The sequence below is a fragment of the Leopardus geoffroyi genome, chromosome D1 (genome assembly GCF_018350155.1).
Source record: "Leopardus geoffroyi isolate Oge1 chromosome D1, O.geoffroyi_Oge1_pat1.0, whole genome shotgun sequence".
Classification (NCBI taxonomy): Eukaryota; Metazoa; Chordata; class Mammalia; order Carnivora; family Felidae; genus Leopardus; species Leopardus geoffroyi.
The window spans coordinates 57,340,991-57,362,308 of record NC_059329.1 but is presented as its reverse complement, the minus strand read 5'-3'; the positions used below and the strand labels follow the sequence as shown (position 1 = coordinate 57,362,308).

At 38.8% G+C, this 21,318-nt stretch overlaps 1 protein-coding gene and 1 pseudogene across 2 annotated transcripts in view; one reads left to right on the top strand and one right to left on the bottom strand.

The window, feature by feature from the left end:
• The window catches only part of POLD3 (DNA polymerase delta 3, accessory subunit), a 52,586-nt gene that overhangs the window by 11,008 nt on the left and 20,260 nt on the right, over window positions 1–21,318 (top strand). For both annotated transcript variants that reach the window (XM_045484039.1, XM_045484040.1), the window contains exons 3-7: window positions 583–685; window positions 9,082–9,121; window positions 10,821–10,953; window positions 16,426–16,681; window positions 17,995–18,067. In XM_045484039.1, the coding sequence (XP_045339995.1) occupies window positions 583–685; window positions 9,082–9,121; window positions 10,821–10,953; window positions 16,426–16,681; window positions 17,995–18,067 (605 nt within the window). The remainder of the gene's footprint in view (window positions 1–582; window positions 686–9,081; window positions 9,122–10,820; window positions 10,954–16,425; window positions 16,682–17,994; window positions 18,068–21,318) is intronic.
• On the bottom strand, window positions 7,741–8,850 carry LOC123602188 (annotated as a pseudogene).

Below are 21,318 nucleotides of genomic sequence, written 5' to 3'. Positions count from 1 at the left end.
TCTGCCCCTCCCCCGTTCATGCTCTGTCTCTCTCTGTCCCAAAAATAAATAAACTTAAAAAAAAAAAAAAAAATTTGAATTTCAGAATGAGACACTTATGATCATCTACATAGTGGTTCTTACTGTTTTAGAGTAATCCCTTTGAGAATCTATTAACCCTGAACTGTCTCCTTTCAAAAACACATGTGTATCTTGCTTTCAGTTTAGGGAGTGGAGGGTTAGAGATGGCCACAAGAACCCCAGGCTAAGAGTCACCGATTCCCCTCGTTTTATATCTTAGGGTTAAGAGGCCTAGAAAAATTAACTTATCCAGGATAGTTAGTGACTGAACTTTTTCTTGATTCATTGTTGTATCCACTGAGTGTTGTTGTTACTGTGCTAACTCCATACAAGTTGATCCAAACCTGTATGTCCTGTTTAAAGTCCATTTTTTTTTAACTCTCTGTCTATGGGATGGATCAAAATATTCTGTAAAAATTTGATGGACCATCAGATTTTATATATTTAACTCTTAAGTCATGAATTAAGAGTTGATGGGGTAAAAACTTACTAATAATGACTTGTGCCTTTTGTTTGGAACAGGATGCTGTATGATTATGTTGAAAGGAAGCGAAAGGAGAATTCAGGAGCCCAGCTGCATGTCACCTATTTAGTGTCTGGCAGTCTCATTCAGAATGGACATTCTGTAAGTTGTCAGAATCTTATGAGCTGGAGTATGTTTGAGTTATAAACCATGTTACGTAACATAACACAAGGGAAAACAGTAGGATTCAGTATTACGGAAATTTTAAAGGGAAACTTCAAGATGCTGATTATTTTGGATTTTTAGACTGAACCTAAAACTCTAAGTTTGGGTAATATCTTGGCTGTGATGCAGAGAGAGTATCATGATTATTCAGTTTTCCTAGGCAACAAGATTAGGAGACTGCTCTGCTATTCCTTTCTTCCTCTTCAAAGTGTACTGGGGACAGTGATGGTTAATTTTCATCCTGTTCAGATGTCCAGCCACAACTTGGGTGTTCAGAAAGTCCAGTTTTATTTATTTTTAAACTGAGTTTGATTTCAGTTTAAAATTTTGAAAAATTTCATTTTGGTAGGCTTATGTCTGAGTGGCTGAGGGACAGAGGTGTTAATAGGGGACTGAGCTAATGCAGTGCAGAAGCATAGGCCAGGAACACCTTTATTCTCCTGTATCTATTTATAGTCTCATCTGATATCTGGTCATTCATCAGCACAGGTCACTGCTGTGTTTTTATCATCCAGAACACAAAGCTTTTTCAGGTCTGCTGACTTATCTTAGCTACTTTCCTGTCCCTCTTGAGGGCTCAAGGATCATTCTATTACTGTCATGCCTGGATGAGGGCATCAGAAGCTCTGCTGAGACAACTCGTTCCTTCTTCTTCACTAGACTGATCCTTGGGAACTTTGATAATTTCTCCTCTCTGTCTTCCTCCCAAAAGTAAAGGACACCTTTTCTGTTCTCACTTCCCCAAATCTCAAATCTGAAAGTTCTTTTGCTTCCACTACCACCACCATCAGCTCCATAGAACTTAGCCCAAGGATTAGATTTCCTGCTCAGATATCCACTAATGTTTAAGTTTTTCTCTTTCTTTTGACTTTCCCTTAGAGCCCTCGGCTCAGAAAAGCCTGATTTATCAATATATTGACTGGGGTCATTTTGTAGCAAGAGTCCCAAGCATGTGAAATTTAAAACTTGGGGTGCCTAAGTGGCTCAGTCGGTTGAGCATCCGACTTCGGCTCAGGTCATGATCTCACAGTCTGTGAGTTCAAGCCCCGCGTTGGGCTCTGTGCTGACAGCTCGGAGCCTGGAGCCTGCTTCGAATTCTGTGTCTCCCTCTCTCTCTGCCTCTCCCCAACTCATGCTCTGTCTGTCTCTCTCTCTCTCTCTCTCTCTCTGTCAAAAATAAACAAACATTAAAACTAGATTGGCAATTTAGTAATTTATAAGGAGAAACAACTGCTATGGGATCAGATCCTTATATTCTGTGACCAGCATATTCTTTCCTCATTGGTAAGCTATTTGGCAAGCCAGGTGATAACAAGGTGTTTATAAGTGTAGACAGAATCAGATGTCATTATACATCAGAAACACAAAATTAAGCAGACCTGATTTATTTGCTTTCAGAAATAAACCTGCCACCAGAATCCTTTCCACACATAGCTTTAGAGTGAATACTGCCCAAGTTTGCATCTGAATGTCTTCTTTCCTTTTGTTTCTAGGTTTAACTAACCCACCCTCTTTCTTTTCTTTTGTTTTTTCTATAAGGCAAAGCCCTTTTATTTATTTATTACTTTTTTAAATGCTTATTTTTTGAGAGAGAGACAGAGACAGAGTGCAAGCAGGGGAGGGGCACACAGAATCTGAAGCAGGCTCCAGCCTCTGAGGTGTCAGCACAGAGCCTGATGCGGGGCTCGAACCCACGAATTGCAAGAATATGACCTGAGCCAAAGTCAGACACTCAACTGACTGAGCCACCCAGGCACCCTGCCCCCCTCTCTTTCTTTAATTAGTTGTTGCCTTCAATCTAGTCATGTCCATTTTTTTTATTTATCTTTTTATTTTAGAGAGCATGAGTGGGGGAGAAGGGCAGAGAGAGAGAGAGAATCTTAAGCAGGCTCCATGCCCAGCATGGAGCCCAACATGGGGCTAGATCCCATGACCCTGGGATCATGACGTGAGCCAAAGTCAAGAGTCAGATACTCAACTGACTGAGCCACCCAGGTGCCCCTAGTCTTACCAGTTCTTTACCTTAGAATAATTGTGTTCCTTTTTTTTTATTATTACTATTTTAATATTTATTTATTTGTGAGAGAGAGAGAGACAGAGTGTGAGCAGGGGAGGGGCAGAAAGAAAGGGAGACATAGAATAGGAAACAAGCTCCAGCCTCTGAGCTGTCAGCACAGACACCAATGCAGGGCTCAAACTCACAGACCACGAGATCATGACCTGAGCTGAAGTCGGATGTTTAACTGACTGAGCCACTCAGTCACCCCTTGTGTTCCTTTAAAGCAGTGGTTTTTATTCTTTTTTTTTGATCACTGATTCCTTTGAGAATCTGAAAGAAAAATATGTATGTTGACATATTCATAAAATTTTGAGTGAGATCATGACCAGAGCTGAAGTCAGATGCTTAACCTACTGAGCCACCCAGGCACCCCACCCCTGTGTCCATCTTAAGAGGAACCCACTGAGTGGGACGAGGTGGCCGAGTGGTTAAGGCGATGGACTGCTAAGAGGAACCCACCGAATCAGACCTCTACCCTGGTGTGCATTGTTTAGCATAAGCAAGTTGGCATTTCAACTGCCAGTATCCCCTCAGGCAGCATTTAGCCACACTGAACTCTTTAGGCCGTCCACATTTTCTCCGGAAGGTACCCATTTTTGTTTGTAGGGCCTTACTTAGAAAATTGCATAAGTGAGTGGTTAATTCCTAATGCTGCTCTTCTAATTAGCTGTGTAATTTTTTTGGTACAGTTTTATAGAACCTAACATTTTTCGGAATGACTTTTTTTTTTTTTTTTTTAATCTTTGTTTATTTTTGAGAGAGTGAGCGAGAGAACAAGTTGGGGAGGGGCAGAGAGAGGGAGACACAGAATCCGAAGCAGGCTTCAGGCTCTGAGCTGTCAGCACAGAGCCCAACATGCGTCTCGAACCCAAGAACATGACCTGAGCCGAAGTTGGACACTTAACCAACTGAGCCACCCAGGCACCCTGACCTTTGTTTTTTTAAGGAGAAAATGCATTATGAAAACATACTAATATACCCAGTTTATAAAAATTACACTTTTGAAAAAAAATTTAGTTGATTTTATACTGCTTTTTTTCTCTTATGTTATATGAGTTTTGGTAGTTCCTAACATTCATAAATATGTTAAAATACTGAAAAATATTTGCTTTAGTAAAGCAAAACTATCTTTAATATGATTACCAAAAACAGGTTAAGATTTCTTTGCAGTTCCTTTTGTCTGTAGGATATATCTTACTAGGGATGCACAATCAGCTAGTATTTTATTTTTTTATTTTTTATTTTTATTAAAAGCTTATTTGTTTTGGGGCGCCTGGGTGGCGCAGTCGGTTAAGCGTCCGACTTCAGCCAGGTCACGATCTCGCGGTCCGGGAGTTCGAGCCCCGCATCAGGCTCTGGGCTGATGGCTCAGAGCCTGGAGCCTGTTTCTGATTCTGTGTCTCCCTCTCTCTCTGCCCCTCCCCCATTCGTGCTCTGTCTCTCTCTGTCCCAAAAATAAATAAACGTTGAAAAAAAAAAAAAAAAAAATTAAAAGCTTATTTGTTTTGAGAGAGAGAGTGTGTGAACAGGGGAGGGGTGGAGAGAGAGAATCCAAAGCAGGCTCTGCGCTTTTAGTGTAGAGCCCGAGGCGGGGCTTGATCTCACAAACTGAGATTATGACCTGAGCCAAACTCAAGAGTCAGATGCTTAACCAACTGAGCCACCCAGGCACCCCAATCAGCCTGTGTTTTAGAGTCACTTGCAATAACTCCTCTCTGTGGATAAGCCACCAATTAAGTATCTAGTTAAATTCAAATTTTTTCCCACTTTCAATTTTTAGGTTCCCTACTTTTCCTGACAGGTAATTATTTTAATAGATTCTGCTTCTATTCCGTTGTTGTTGTATATATTTTTAATATATGCAAATATATATTCTATTACTCCCCCCTCCCTTTTTTTTAAGAGAGAGAGTGCAAGTGTGGGGGAGAGGGGCAGAGGGAGAGAGAATCTTAAGCAGGCTCCACGTTCAGTGCGGAGCCTGACATGGAGCTTGATCCCACAACCTTGGAATCACAGCCTGAGCTGAAATCGAGTTGGATGCTCAACTGACTGAGTCACTTAGGTGCCCCTTTATTACTCCCTTTCTTAGATAAAAGTTTTCATACTATAGTCCCTATTTTACGTTTTGCTTTTTTACCTACAGTAGATCCTGAACATTATTCCATAGTAGTTATAGAAATATTCCTTTTTTTTTTTTTTTTTTTAAGTTTATTTATTAAGCAATCTATACACCCAACATGAGGCTTGAACTCATGACCTGGAGACCCAGAGTCACATGCTCTTTCAACTGAGCCAGTCAGGCGCCCCAAAATATTCCTCATTCCTTATTACAGCCACCTGATGCTACATTGATAATACTTTAGGTTTTTCAACAATCCCTTATTGATAGTTTTTGGAGTTATTTACAATACATGGCCTTTACAAATTGTGCTATAGTTAACGTGTGTTTTTTTTTTTTTTTAATATTTTTGCCACTTTTAAGGTTGCGTTTCCTAGGATTGTTAGGATGCGTATGTACTTTTGTTGGGTAATTGCCAAATACTTCTCCATTTTTCATTCCTACCAGTAATGTATGAGAGTCCCTTTTCTATATAATGCATGTTGTCATATGTTTCGGGGTCATTTGTGTTTCTTTTCCTATGAATTGTCTTCATACCTCTTGCCTATTTTTTCTAAAGGAGTTTATTTCCTCTATTTTAGAAGCTATATATTAACCCTTTGTGATATGAGTTGCAGGTATTTTTCCCACTTTATCATTTCTCTTTGTACTTTGGCTTAAATTTTATTTTTGTCATCTAAAAATTGTACATTTGTTAGTTTTTATAGATTATTTAAATTCTTCTTATTGTTTATAGTTAGGAAACTTTTCCTCATTCTCATATCACTTTATAGTAGAATTTATCTGTTTATAGAAGAATTCACCCATATTTTCTACTAGTATATGTATGGTTTTATTCTTTACACTTAAATCTCTGCTTAGTTTAGAATTTATTCTAATCTGTGAGAGACAGATCCAATTTGTATTTGGTTCCATATGATTATATATTACTTCTTTTTACAAAACTTAGTAAGAGGTTCTTTTACTCACACTATTTGAGATGCTGTGTTCATTTTCTTGTGTTTATTTTTCACTGTTTTAAAATTTAGTTTTATTCAAAGGAGCACCTGGGTGGCTCGGTTGGTTAAGCGTCCAACTCTTGATTTTGACTCAGGTCATGATCTCACAGTTCATGAGATTGAGCCCCACATTGGGCTCTGTGCTGACATCATGAAGCCTGCTTGGGATTCTCTCTCTCCCCTGTCTCTGTCCCTCCCTGGCTCGTACTGTCTCTATCTCAAAAATAAATATACTTAAAAAAAATGGAGTTTTATTCTAATACGTTAATACTAATGCATGCCTGATAACCTAGTGATAATTCATAAGTTTAAGAGTTCACAACATTTTTAGAAAGCACATAATGTTAACATTCAAATAAGGCGTTATAGAAAATTTTGTGAAGAATGAAATGTTTACTATAATCCTTAAAAGCCTTGGTCCATTTTGAAAGATCAACATTGAAGTTTTAAAAATCAGAAGAAAGGAAAGTAAGTTTTTTTCCTCCACAAAATACATAAGAACCACTTGCTGGCATTTGTATTTTGAGTGCCTGGAATAAAATGGGCTACATTTTCAAAGGCAGTTAATAACAGCTTGTACAAGGACTTGTTTCATTTGATTTAGCACCAAGTACATTAAGAGTAAATACACCATTCAAGAGTCACGTTTCTCCTCTAGCTCTCAAATGCCCCACAGGACGTAAGCAAGCATCCTTATTACCCCACTAAGGGATCAAATCATTTTCATTTTAATATGGCAACTCAGATTATACTCACCGGTAGAGTTTCTTCCTGCCAAATAACAGTGGCCATAACTATGGCAGTGAATGCTAGCAGGTGTCAACTTCTTTGATTAGGAATAAAGAACTCAGCAAACTCAGTTATTTTTTGGTCTTTTTCAGCCTGTCATGTAAATGCTTTTAATTGCTATAGCTGTTTACTAATTATGATTGTTATATGTATCAAGGGAATTTTCCTCAAGCATACATGATCTATTTCTGTTTCCTTGTGCCATGGGTTTTCTTTTATTCTTCTTCTTGTAATTAATTTATTAATTACAAGGCAGATCTTACATTTTGATTACAAAGCAAACTAGCAAGTAGATCCTAAAGCACAAATTTTTAAACTCAATAATATTTGAAAACATAAGACTTTACTTACATTTTCTGTTGAAAATTCAGCTTTGGTGTTTTTGCAAGAACTTCTGTCTGTTTCTGATGTAAATCATCCCTCAGTGCACATGTATTTTCAAAAGAACAGTCTTAGGAAAATGAACTTTCTTATGTGCTAATTAATACTTTTTTTAGTAAATTGAAAATTCGAGTAAACTGAAGGTATGTTTAATGACAAAATAAATACAGCATATGTGACTAGTTTATAAGTATCTTAGTGTATAGGTAGCAGTGAATTTGCATCCTGCAACTAATCTGTAAATCCAGTTTTTTTTTTTCTTGGAATTTTATAGACATAATATCTCACAAAGCCATATACCACAGTGCTGAAGATGCTTTTTTTTTTTTTTTTTTGCATCAGTCTATGCAAAAGCCCCTCATAAGATACTTTCCCCAAATAATATGGAATTTTTTTGTTTCTTTTCCATAAAGTAAGGAAACTTTATCAACCACTTATTCTTCTGAACAAATGTTAGGTTACTACCAATTGCTTTTTTAATTTGCTCTAAAAGATTTTTTTTTTAGGGCCGCCTCGGTGGCTCAATCAGTTAAGCATCCGACTCTTGATTTTGGCTCAGGTCTTGATCTCATGGTTTGTGGGTTCAAGCCCCACTTCTGGCTCCGTGTTGACAATGTGGAGCCTGCCTGGTATCCTCTCTCTCTGCCCTTCCCCACCTCATGCATGGGTGCTTTATTTCTCTCTTTCAAAAATAAATAAACTTAAAAAACATTAAAAACTTTTTTTTTTTTTTTTTAAGTTTAGACATTTCTGATGTTTTTCAATTGCACATCCACAGATTACTGGATAAAACACTAGATAATTTCAAAAGATGAATCTTCATATTTCACTCATTTGACACATCCTTAATTTCCAGATAAAATCAGTAGAAATGAAACTAATAGAATTCTCAAAGAATTCATACATGCCAGTCTTAGGATAAGGAGCTTCTAAATGCATGGATGAGGAGCTTCTGCTCATCTTACTAGGTAAATGCGGTTTTCCTCATGAAGTAACTGATGCTTTCTGGTTCATTTGTGGAAATTTTGTTTGTAGGGAAGCATATACATAGGGCCAGATCTTATCAGTTTCTGTTGTGGAGAATGTATCCTACACCCCTTTTGTCTGGTAGGTAATATTCCAGGACCAGTTCTGTTTGGGTTTTGTAAGCCTTCCATCTCTTGAGAACCATTTCTGATCTGTTATTCTCACACTGGATGATAGGTGCTCCAGTCAGATCATCACGGTTTTGGGAGGGATGAATTTGATGTTGTAGGGCGGGTGGCTAGGTGGATGAATTTAGCAAGGAGTGAGGTGTTGTTTAATGACCTCAAAGGGCATGTTCAGATTAATCACCATGTCTATCTGATAAACGATCCAGGGCTTCTGCTTGTGGAAGTGTCCTTGGAAAACTATCTAATACCCAGCTATGTTGGGTGAGATTTTTCAGCTCACAAAGGGCCAAGCTGAGTCATGACATTGTCTGAAATGAGCTTCCCTTGTTTAGTGAAAGTCTTGGCTAACCAATTTCTGTATCCCAAGCCCATTGTCTCAGAGTGGGTCCCTGTGGGAGAGGGGCTTCAGCTCAAAGTATTTTGTGATGTGCGATGACACACCTTGCCCGAGCTCGGTGCCACCATGATCACTGCATTCAGGAGGCCCGGGCTGCACAGAAAGGGGGCTTTGGCCTGGTTGCACACTCACCCTGTTCTGTGGTTTGGGACCTGTGGGCTGGCAGCACTGTGAGCTGAGGGCTGCCATTTGTTTGGTTTTTCATTGTATTGTTGATATGTATATTCTATCACTTTCCTTAACCTGATGAAGTTTTAAAGTAAACAGCTTAAGTTAAAAAATAAGCCTGACTTTATGAAACTGTAATACAGATTTTTATGGGTACCTAATGTTTGTAATTTCACATCAAAGTGCAACTGAATTACCAGCAAAGAAACTTTCAAACTGGAAGTTGTACTATTACTTTAAACACTAATGAGATGTTATTTCCTTACAGTGCCACAAGGTTGCAGTAGTGAGAGAAGATAAATTGGAAGGTAAGTGTTTTAGCAACTTAGCAAGATTTTCCTCTTTTGGGATCAATGTAGGTACAGAAAAAAATCTGCCCCTAGCATCTGCATACAATATATTTAGCTATTTAACTGAAGAGCTGAATATTCCTTTTATTAGTAGTTTCTGAAACATGTTAAAATAGGATACCACATCTGCCTAACTTCCCATTTTTTTTTTTTTTTTTTTTTTATTTTTGGGACAGAGAGAGACAGAGCATGAACGGGGGAGGGGCAGAGAGAGAGGGAGACACAGAATCGGAAACAGGCTCCAGGCTCCGAGCCATCAGCACGGAGCCTGACGCGGGGCTCGAACTCACGGACCGTGAGATCGTGACCTGGCTGAAGTCGGACGCTTAACCGACTGCGCCACCCAGGCGCCCCTAACTTCCCATTTTTAAGACCAGTAGCTGCTGACATTTATAAAGCACTTTTATCACCGGATTTCAAAGCTCATGTGATTCTTTCAAAAAAACTCATGAATAACATGTGGAACACCTCATCAACTGTAAAAAGACAGTAGTCTCTAAATACTGTTTTGTTGGGGCGCCTGGGTGGCGCAGTCGGTTGAGCGTCCGACTTCAGCCAGGTCACGATCTCGCGGTCCGGGAGTTCGAGCCCCGCGTCAGGCTCTGGGCTGATGGCTCGGAGCCTGGAGCCTGTTTCCGATTCTGTGTCTCCCTCTCTCTCTGCCCCTCCCCTGTTCATGCTCTGTCTCTCTCTGTCCCAAAAATAAATAAACGGTGAAAAAAAAAAAAAAAAAATTTTTTTAAATACTGTTTTGTGTTCCAGGACAGTTTTTTAGGAAGAAAACTAAAGATTGCTTTTCCAAAGTCAGAAAGATTTAATAGAACTTCTAAATTAAATTTATCTTCCCATTTCAAAATTATTAATGCTATGGTTCTATTTAAAAATCCAGTTCAAAGGGATTTTATGACAGGGTCCACATGATCTGGACCTTTGTCTCAAGACAAAACTTGTACTGTTGTACTTCCTATATAAAGACTCCCACCAGTGGTGTCATTTTCTTACAAAAGAACTCTGAGGTATTTTGGGTGGTGGAGATGTCCAATTTTTTCTTTGTGAATTCCCACAGTGGTAGGCAAAGTGAGATTTATTCATTCAGTAGATATATCATGAGTATTTATACTCTGTCAGGCTCTGTGCTACGTGCTGGAGACTCAAGCACATTCCCTTTCTTCGTGGAATCTAACATTTGTTCTTGTGATGTTCTTCTGTGTTTCTCCTCTGCAGACTTACCTGGTTAGTATTTTTGTTATAGAGTTGCTTTGTCTGCACAAAAATTGAATTACATAATTGAGTCTTCTCAGGTAGAAATTATTCTTCAGTTATATGCTAAAGATTCTTCCCTGACTGAAAAAAAAAAAACCAAAACATCATAGTCATCATCAATCATTCATTAATGTTTACCGAATGTCCACTGGATGAGTGATACCCTCACAGGTGTGGTACTTAGGACTGACTCACCACTACCTACCTTGTCATGATGTCCCCGTTATAGAAAAAAGAGTTGATGTTATACTGTGTATGTGACTCTTTGGCCTTTTAGGGCTTTTTGGACCACCACAGATTGCAAATGGTTTTAATGCAGAAGGGTTTCTTGTTAAAGTCCCCACATGCTATGAAGTTTGTGTATTAACAGACTGCTTTTCCTGTTGACTTGTAGCAGTGAAGTCCAAGCTAGCTGTGACTGCCAGCATCCATGTGTACAGCATCCAGAAAGCCATGCTAAAGGACAGTGGGCCTCTGTTCAATACCGACTATGACATCCTTAAAAGCAACTTGCAGAACTGCAGCAAGTGAGCTCCTTAATGTTCCTTGTGGGCTTCTTTACGAATTGATTTTGTAAGATGTTTACACAGTGGCTGCCTCTTAAGAGTGAATGCCAAGTCTAGTAAAACCCCATTTATCTTGCAGTAAGACACATGCCTGGTTTTATTAGTACATCATAAGGTGAAAAATAGCAGCCACAACCCATATTGAAAACCCCAGTGGACTCCCCATAAATCTATTTCTCATGTATTTATCCTGTCACCGCTACCAGAAATGTTTGTTGTGCCCCCTCATTACTCCCTTACCCCAGTCTCTGCTTGTCTGAATCCTACCCATTTTTCAGGAACCAGTGTAAACGTCCTTCAAAAACTATTTCTAATTTGTTATCCCTCTACCTTCCATCCAAAAGCAGTTGATCTTCCACAGCCAGGATCACATCTTGTTTGTTTTTGTACTTTATATCGTTTTCAGTGAGGTGATGGACCATAATGCACAGGCTTGTGTTGTGGCTTTGCTGCTTAATAGCCTGGTGGTTTTGGGCCAATTACTTAAACTCTTTGAGTTTTGGCTTTTTCATTTTTAAATTAAATTCATTTTAAAACTTTTAAATAGTAATACCTACTTTGTGGGGTTTTATTAAGAGTTCAAATCAGTTCCCCAGACATATTAAGCACCTACTACTTTGATAGGTACTAAGTGAGATCATTTGAATTCATTCCACAAAGTTCTGATGAGTACCTATGACATGCCACACACTGTAAAGTGAATATGGCCCAGTACCTGCTTATGGAACTGATGGTCCTATAGTAAACACTTACATTATAGCGTGACAGTGCTATAATAGGAGTAATACTGAGGGAGGCTGTTTGGGGGGCATTTGTGGGAAATCAAATAGCTAGGGCCTGTGTTAGGAGATTATAGGGAACGCATTGCAAAGCAGAACACTGCTTTCTGGCCTGCTCTTCTCATAGCCCTCTGAGTGATCTCCACCGTAGTGGCCTCCTCAAGACGTCATGAACAATGACTGATTACCCTCCTCAACTCCCATGAGCAAGAATATTCTTCAAACAAAAAAGCGGGATAGGTGGGAAATCAAATAGCTATGTCCTGGGTTAGGAGAATGCATGCTTTCCTTATAATCGCCTAACCCAGGACATAGCTATTTGATTTCCCACGGACACTCATCCCTCACTTTTGGGTGGGGTGGAGTGATGAGGCAAAAGAGAGAAGGCTTCCTAGAGGGTGTGACATTTAAGTCAAGGCCTTAAGGCCCAAGTAGAAGTAGCCAGTAAAAGGAGAAGTAGAAGAGTGAGGACAGAACTGTGAGGAAACATGGTGCTTGTGTGGAACCAAAGTCATTTTCTATGGCTGGACTTAGACTGAGAGGTAGGAAATAATGAAATATAAGACTAAAGTAGGACTCACAGTCTACACTTTGACTAGTAGGTTAAAGAGTTTCGACTTTATTCTGAGGGCACTGGGGAGCCACTGAAGATTTTGAAGCAGATGGGTGAAATGATCAGAGCTGCATTTATAGAAAGATCACTTGGGGCACCCAGGTGGCTCAGTCAATTAAGTGTCCAACTCTTGATTTTGGCTCAGGTCATGATCTCATGGTTTGTAGGATCAAGCCCCACATCAGGCTCTGTGCTGAAAGCGCAGAGCCTGCTTGAGATTCTCTTTCTCTCTCTCTGTTCCTCTCCTGCTTGTGCTTGTTTTCTTCCTCTCATTCAAAAATAAATATTAAAAAAAAAAAAAAGATCACTTGGCTGCAATAAGATGGTGAACATCGATCAGAAGGGAATAATCGGGAGACAAAGCCATCAGTGAAGAGAGATGTTGCAGTGATTCAGGGTGGAGATGACAGTTATCTGAAGTATAGTAGTTGTGTCGAGGGTGAAGAGGTATGAAGGTTAGAGTGTCATGCTGTCAAAACCTGGATGTTGTCACGCTTGGAGACCAGGTGTGTGTATGTGGCTGGGTGGGGGTGTTCATGATGTTAAGGATGATAACCGTATATCTGACTTGGTGGCTGAATTGGGTGATGGTGTTACCAGTAAGAAAGGGAATATGTGGGGAGGAGTAAGCTTGCGGGCAGAAGGAAAAATGGTGAATTGGGTTTGGACATGTTGAGTTTGAGAAGCCTGTGGGGAGTCCAAGTGAAGATGTCCATGCAATAGATAGGTGAGTCTAGAGCTAAGGAGAGAAATCTGGCATGAAGATAGAGATTTTGGAATCAGAGAAAATAGGTAATTAATTGGGACACAGCAGTAGATACAGTCATTCACAGAGAATGCGTAGAATGAAGGAGGGCAGAAAGTAAAACTCGAGGCCATGGTTACTAGCTGTATAACCTTAAGCAAATTATTGAACTTCTCTGTGCCTCCGTCTCCTCATCAGTAAAATGAAGCTAACAATGGTACAAAGCTCAACAGGTTATTGAGGAGTAAATGAATGAATATATATAAAACACTTAGAACAGTGTTTGATACGTAGTAAGCGCTATTTAAAGATAGCCACTTTTCAAGGGATGGGCAAGAGAAGAGGAGCCTAAATGGGAGCAGCTAGAGATGAGAGGAAAATCACGAGAATATAGGGGGCTCTAAAAGCAAGGAAAGAGTTTTAAGAGGTAGGGACTGATTGGCAATATCATATCTTACTGAGAAGCAAAGTAGAATAGGAACTGAAAAGTGTCCATTGGATTTAGTGATGGCCTTGGTAAGAGGCTTTTCCATGGAGTGGCCAGAATCTGGTGAACTGAGTAAATGGGAGCATGATAAAGTGGGACAGCAAAAATGGACAAGTCTTTTCAGGAAATTGGACTGTAAAATGGAGAAAGAGAGAGGTAGCTAAAGAGGATTTGAGACTGAGAGAGAATATATACATTGTTGAGAATGCCCTGAACTTGTACTATTCAGAAAGAGCCATAAGAGAAGAAATGGTTGAAGCTACTGGGGGAGATGGGGTAACTGATACAGCCAGGTCCTTGAGGAGAAATAGAGACTTGCCAAACATAGTTTCTGTAAGTTCCATGAGAACAGGGATTGTGTCTATTTTGTGACCAAAAAATGGTGCCTGGCAAATGGTAAGCATTTAGTAAGTAACTGTTGAGTGAATTGATGATAGACATTAGTTCTTTTACTCTACCGCTCAAACCTTAATAGGCACACAAATATTTATTAAATAAATAACTATAATTCTATAGCTAGAGTAATAAGTGGTGGGGTTTTTAAAATTTTTTTAGTGTTTATTTTTGAAAGAGAGACAGAGCATGAGTGGGGGAGGGGCAGAGAGACAGGGAGACACAGAATCCGAAGCAGGCTCCAGGCTCTGAGCTGTCAGCACAGAGCCTGATGCAGGGCCTGAAGCCACAAATTGTGAGATCATGACCTGAGTCATGATCCGAAGTTGGATGCTTAACCGACTGAGCCACCCAGGCACCCTGATAAGTGGTGTTTCTTAGGGAAGGACTACAAGAAAAGATGAATATCCTGATAGGTTTATGTAAATTGTGCTATTAGATTTCAAAAATAATCTGTATTAAAATCTAGTTGTGGCATGTCAAGCTCTAAAAATCAGTTCTTCTATTGTATCTGAGTAGACAAACAGGAATAAAGGGGACTCAGAAGTTCGAAATGATATTTACTCAGGGACCACTAAAGTAAACATGGCAAAGTAGAAATGTGGTAATAGGAAGCACTTTAATGAAACCTTACTTAAATACTTAAAGTATAATGGGTAGAAATGTGAAGAATTTATCTCCAATAAAGAAGTTTGTAATTGTCCTTGAGAATTATGGGCCAACTGAAATCTGACTCATTGTTTCGTGTGTTTTAAGAAGTGCTGTGACAGGAAGAAAGTTGAAATTTTAGGACTGAGCAGATTCTTCTCTCTTCGGACATGTTCCCAGCCTAACTTGGTCTCTTCCTTATTGCCAGTTCTGGTCCTGACCCTAAGGTGTGGAATGTAGACCAAATGGAGAAAGAGTTGTTTCAGGGCCAACTTCAGATGTTGACAATGAAATAAACCATTGCTTTTTTCTGTGTACATGGAAGCACTGCAAGGCCAGAGAGGAAGACTAGTGGGTACAAGGAAATGATTTCCGTCTGTTCTTAACTCTGATGCACAAAATATTTGTGTTAGTGTGGGGTTTTCTGAAGTGGACTCTAATAAATCAGGGGAAGATTTTGGAGCTATAGACTCAGCTTTGGGGCTGCTCAGTCTAAGGTTACTTCTGAAATTAAATGATGTATCAGGGACTTTTTTCTTAGGCCAGTTAATCTAGAAGTTGTGCCTGGTTGATCTCTCGAATGATTACTATTACCACATAGTTTCTTTCTTAACTTTTCCCACCTCAAGTGGAGGTGATACATTAAAGAAGGGAGAGAAACCAGAAGCCTCACTGCCAGGGACTTCAGTTCTCATTCTTTCACACGTATTTCTATGTGCCAGGCCTTGTACTGGGTACCTAAAATACAAAAGATGAATAGTACCCTTCCCTACCTCCAAGGAGCTCTCACCTACTCCCAGTAAGCTAAAGACTGGGGGAAATAAAATGTTTTTCTTTGTCAGAAAAGTTGAGGAACTTTGCTTTAAGCACAACTGGGATTTGTGTGAACAAGGCACATCTACGATGATTATAGAAGAGATGAATGCTCCCTTTAATATGCCATGCATACCGTTCCACATTTCTTCACTTGGCTTTGGGCATACTTGTCTGGTGCTGTTAGTGGGTGTTATTAGAAATTTTTAACAAATGACAATAAAGGACCACAGGTCATAGGAGCCAGTGGCTCTGTTCCCAGCTTCTTCCTTGTTTTAAAGCATGACCCACTCTGGCCAGGAGAGTTGCCAGGAATTTTATTAATATTTAAAGCTCGTAATTTTGGTTCAGTCAATATTTATTGCATACGTAGCTCTGTAAGGTGAAGGTCTTTAAACACAAGAGATAACCATTTGATTTCCCAAGGATGTTGACATTACTAATCTTTTGTTATTTTTTGGTATATTCTTACTGTTTTGAATTGGGGTGCTTTCTTCAAAAAAGTAAGATGTTCAATATAGTATGGTAGAAGACCTCAGATTCCAGTCCTAGTTCTGTTACTGACTAGATGTATAATCTAGGACAAGTCTCTCAACATCTCTCCAATACTTTTTTCTCTATCTAAATTAGAGTTTTTACTTATTTTTGAGAGAAAGCAAGCAAGGGAAGGACAGAGAGAGAGGGGGAGACAGGAGGAGACAGAATCCCAGGCAGGCTCCACACTGCCAGCACAGAGCCCGTGGCCAGGCTCAAACTCACGAACAGTGAGATCATGACCTGAGCCGAAATCAAGAGTCAGACGCTTAACTGACCAAGCCACCCAGCCACCCCTGCACAAAATAATTTCTAAAATCCATTTTAGTTCTAAACTTTTCTAATTTAATAGTGTTAGAGGTAGAAAGTATTGTGTGGAAGAAGCAAGACTTTGAAATTAATGTAACATTTCCAACTTCAGGTTTAGTGCCATACAATGTGCAGCTGCAGTTCCCAGAGCTCCTGCTGAATCCTCATCTTCCGAAAAGTTTGAGCAGTCAGATCTTCAAGTATCAAGTGAGACACAAGCCAATAATGAGTTGACAACCAATGGTCATAGTCCACCTACCTCCAAACAGATTTTACAGCAGCCCAAGGGAATAATGGGAATGTTTGCCTCTAAAGCTGCTTCTAAAACCCAAGAAGCCAACAAGGAAACCAAAACAGAGGCTAAAGAGGTAACAAATATAAGTTTAAAGATGTCTTTATAGCTCAGAATGGGTAACTAGAAGAGCATTGTAGTTTAATCACATAAGGTTCCAATATATAATAATATAGTCTAGTTTTTCCATTGTGGTCTGAATCCTTTAATTCTTGATATTCTCGTCTGAAATTGTCCTTTTTCTTTTGAAAATGCTTCTCACCAAGCTTTGGATTCTTCTGTCAAATGGTCCTGTGCACATCACAAGATTGTTTTGCAAGCCAATTGAAATCATGCACGTGAGAACACTTGAAAACCATAAAGTGCCAGGAATCGTATATTAGCAATATGTCATTTTGGGAACATCTTATATTCTGAGCTTTGCCATGTATGCCTTTCTTCCTAGTGTATTTAACATTCTCATTCTGTTTTATGAATTTTTCTTGTTTTTTTCTTCATCTGCTTCCCTTATTTATTGTTCACACATCTGAACTAACTTAAGTGCATTGACTTAAGAAAAGTCTCATTAAAAACTATTAAAAAATACTCCAGAAAAGCATAATTATTGTTATTTTTTAAGGTTTAGTTATTTTTGAGAGAGAAAACGAGTCAGGGAGGGGCAGAGAGAGGGGGACAGAGGATCAGAAGTGGGCTCAGCAGAGACTCTGATGCGGGGCTCGAAGTCATGAACCAGGAGATCGTGACCTGAGCTAAAGTCAGACGCTTAACCAACTGAGCCACCCAGGCACCCCATAATTATCGTTATTATTGTTATTACCATCATTGTGATTTTTGGCGTCTGCTTTGGAAAAGGAGAGGGGAGTGGAGGGAAAACCCCTAACATTTATAGAACTACTGTGTGCCAGTAGTTTGATCTTTGCTTAAATCCTCCTAACTATTCTGTGAGGAAGAGATCTCCGTTTTGTAGGTGGTGAAACTAAGGGCTAATTGCCTGGATATCAGATTGCTATTACATGGCACAACCAGAATTCAAATCCACTTCTGATAATAACAAATGTAACATTTTGGAGGTTCCCTTGTTGTGTATCATACTGCCTCTGATCTGTTTTAATTCTATCAAACTAAGCAGTTTTTAAATATACTCAAAGTTTAGACACATTCATGGGTAATAATTCTGTAAGAACTATGAGTAACTAAGCTTTGGAGATTAACATCAGATACTCTGGTGTGGATTTGTTCTTACATCTCACGCTGACATACTTTGGCATGATTATATAGGGACTGTGCCATCGTGACAATGTGCCCTGCAATTGAAGAGATTTTTAAGACTCCGACTTGAAGAACAGCCTAGACACTTAAAAAAAAATCATATGTGTTTTCTGCTTCTAGGTATCTTCTGCAGGCAACAAGGCACCAGGGAAAGGGAATGTGATGAACAATTTTTTTGGAAAAGCTGCTATGAGTAAGCATGTTTTTACCTTCCTTTGATTAATACATGAATGGTAATATAATAACATATTTGAGGTGAAACCCACCTTACCCAGTTTTTACCCATCTGGTGTCCCATGTAGACTTGCTGCATCCTAACATAAATTTGCAGTCTACTGACCAATATATTGAATGGAAGTAACCCAAGTGGAACAGTGGATTTTAACGGGTGAGCTGAGTTCAGTTTACCTTGGGGGATAGTTTACTATTCCTGTTTTTACTTCCTGCCTTGAAAAGACAATTATTTGTTTCATAAGGCTCTTGAAAATGGGTGATAAGATAGAAGGGAGGCTGCTTGGTTAAACAGTATAGTGTTGAGGTTAATATCCTAGATGCTGGGGTCAGTTTGCCTGGTGTGACCATTATTAATTATTACCTCTGTCTCCCAAGGGGTTGCAAAAACAAATCTTTTTGATATTCTATAGTTATTTTTTACAGATTATTCATGTTAATGAACTAGACCTCAGTATGAATTAGAAGGGCACAGGTGATTGTAGCCATTTAAAAATAATACTTTTTGAGAAAGCAAAATTTCCTTTATTTAAAAAAATTTTTTTAGTATCTTTATTTTTGCGAGACAGAGAAAACCAGCAGCAGGCTCCAGGCTCCAAGCCGTCAGCACAGAGCCTGATGTGAGACTCAAACTCATGAACAAGATCATGACCTGAGCAAAGTCAGAAGCTTAACAGACTGAGCCATCCAGATGCCCTTAAAAATTTTGTTTTAATTAGAATTCTTTCATATGGAAAGCACCAGTAGTCACATATTTTCATACTTCTCATACCAAGTACACCTCCCCTAAGGGCTATGTGGCATAATACCAGAAAGCATTCAGGAGCCACAGGACAATTATGGCGCACTTTCTTGGAGCATCAGTTTTACAAAGATCTTGTGGGAAGGTGTTCTGTTACATGCTTGTGCAAGAAAAATTAGTCAGAATTCTGCTTTCCTGTGATGGTCGGATTAGTGGTTGGAGGAGGCGTTGGGGTAGATAGTGTTTATTTGCCATAAAATCCATCAGAGAAGGTTTTTGTCTTTTGAAAGTATGTAGAAAATTTGATACTTCAGGTTATTGGGAAGCGTGTTGTATTGTTGCAGGCAGAATGCACAAGGAGGGCTCCCTACTTCTGTGAAAATAGATAGTGCTAATGTCACTGGCCTGCATGGCTGGTGCTGGTCCACTGAACCCAATCAGAGTGTGTGTGGTTCCTTGGTGACTTTTAGGTCCACGTTTTTATTTTTGTTTTGTTTTCTTATGCATTTGTAACCAGTGAATTTAAAAAATGTTATTATTTCTAAAATATATAAGCTGTGAATATTTGCTAGTTGTAAAAAAAAAATCAAGCTATACAGAAGTATATACTTATTTATTCATGTGTTTATTTCAGAAATATTTATTGAGCAAGTACTGTGTACTTGCAACTATTATCCATGGTGATACAGTGGAGGAAATGTAGACAAACAAGGTATCAGCCTTCACGGTCCTTATATTCTGTGAGAGACAGACAAATCAATAAAGAATAAAATAGTTAATTATTTTAATTGCTAGGCAGACAGTGATAGAAGTAGGGAAACTGGATAAAATAAAAGAATTAAATACTTAACCTAATAAAAAGAATGGCTTCTAAAGTTGATTTATGTAACATTTTTTCAAGGATGAATGTTTAGAGTAAAATGATGAATGTTTTATCGGATGAATGGTTTAGTGGGTTAAGTGTCTGACTTGGCTCAGGTCATGATCTCATGGTTTATGGGTTCAAGCTCCACGAGGGGCTCTGCTATCAGTGCTGAGCCTGCTTCAGATCTCCTGTCCCCCTCTCTCTTTCTCTCTCTCAAAAATAAACATTAAAGAAAAAACTAAAATGATAAATATTTTTATTGTATTTGAGACATGACAAGATCATTGTGATGAAAGTGAAGAGAGTTGGATGAAAAGAGTTGAGGAGACTTGAAACATTTAAAATTTAATGCTGGGCAATAACAAGTGTTGGCAAGGATGTGGAGAAGTCAAGCCCTCATATACTGCTGTGGGGAATATAAAATAATGTGCTTGCTCTGAAAAACAGTATAGTAGTATTTCAAAAAGTTAAGTAATTATCCAGTGCTTCCACTCCTATATATCTACTCAAGTGAATTAAAACTGTATGTCCACATAAAAAATTGTACACAAATGTTCATAGCAACATTATTCATAATAGCCAAAAAGGTGAAACAACCCAAGGGCCCATCGTCTGATGAATGGATAAACACAATGTGATATAACCACACAATAGGATATTATTGAGCCAAAAAAGGAATGAGTCCTTGAACTATAACATGGATGAATCTTGAAATATGTGAAATGAAAAAAGCTGGACAGAAAAGGCCACCCATTATATAAATTTATTTATACAAAATGTCTAGAATAGGCAAATCTAGAGACAATGTAGATTAGTAGACTAGTGTTACAGGCTAGGTTGGGATTGGGGAGTGACTGCTCATGGATACAGGGTTTATTTTGGGGTGATGGAAATGTTCTAAAATTGGATAGTGTTGATATTTGCACAATTACAAAGCACTGAATTTTATACTTTAAAAGGATAAATTTTCTGGCATATGAATTATCTCATTAACAAGAACTGTAATGCTCCATATGTGAAAAAAATTACAGCATTGGTGACAAAATTAAAAAGTCATCATCTGTATCTTGCTTCTAAAGGTGTTTCATATTTTGAGTATAAAAAGGAGATGCTTTTAATTAGTCAATGATACAAATGATTTGATCATTCAGAAAAAAATAAAATGTGGTTAAATTTTCCTTAACAGTAGTCTGAAAGTGTTGCAATGAGCTGCCTCTTTACCAGCTAATTGGCCATTTGTAGCTGCATATGTAAATAATTTGGAGTTCCCCAAATACTGTGAAACCACGACAGAGTGAAAACTCTGGATGCTGAATCTCTTTGGTCACTGGTATTTTAATTAAGATCAGTTTCCTGAAATTGGTAGACTGTATGCAATAGCCTTGCTTTCCTTACCCCAGGAGTGAGGTAGGAAATACTTGGAGGTTTTTCCTCCTAATTATTTTATTTTACTTATTTTATTTTATTTTATTTTATTTTATTTTATTTTATTCTACTTTTTTGAGAGAGTGGGGGAGGGGCAGAGGGAAAGGGGGAGAGAGAGAGTGAGAGCATCTCAAGCAGACTTCCCACCCAGTGCATAGCCTGACGTGGGGCTCGATCGATG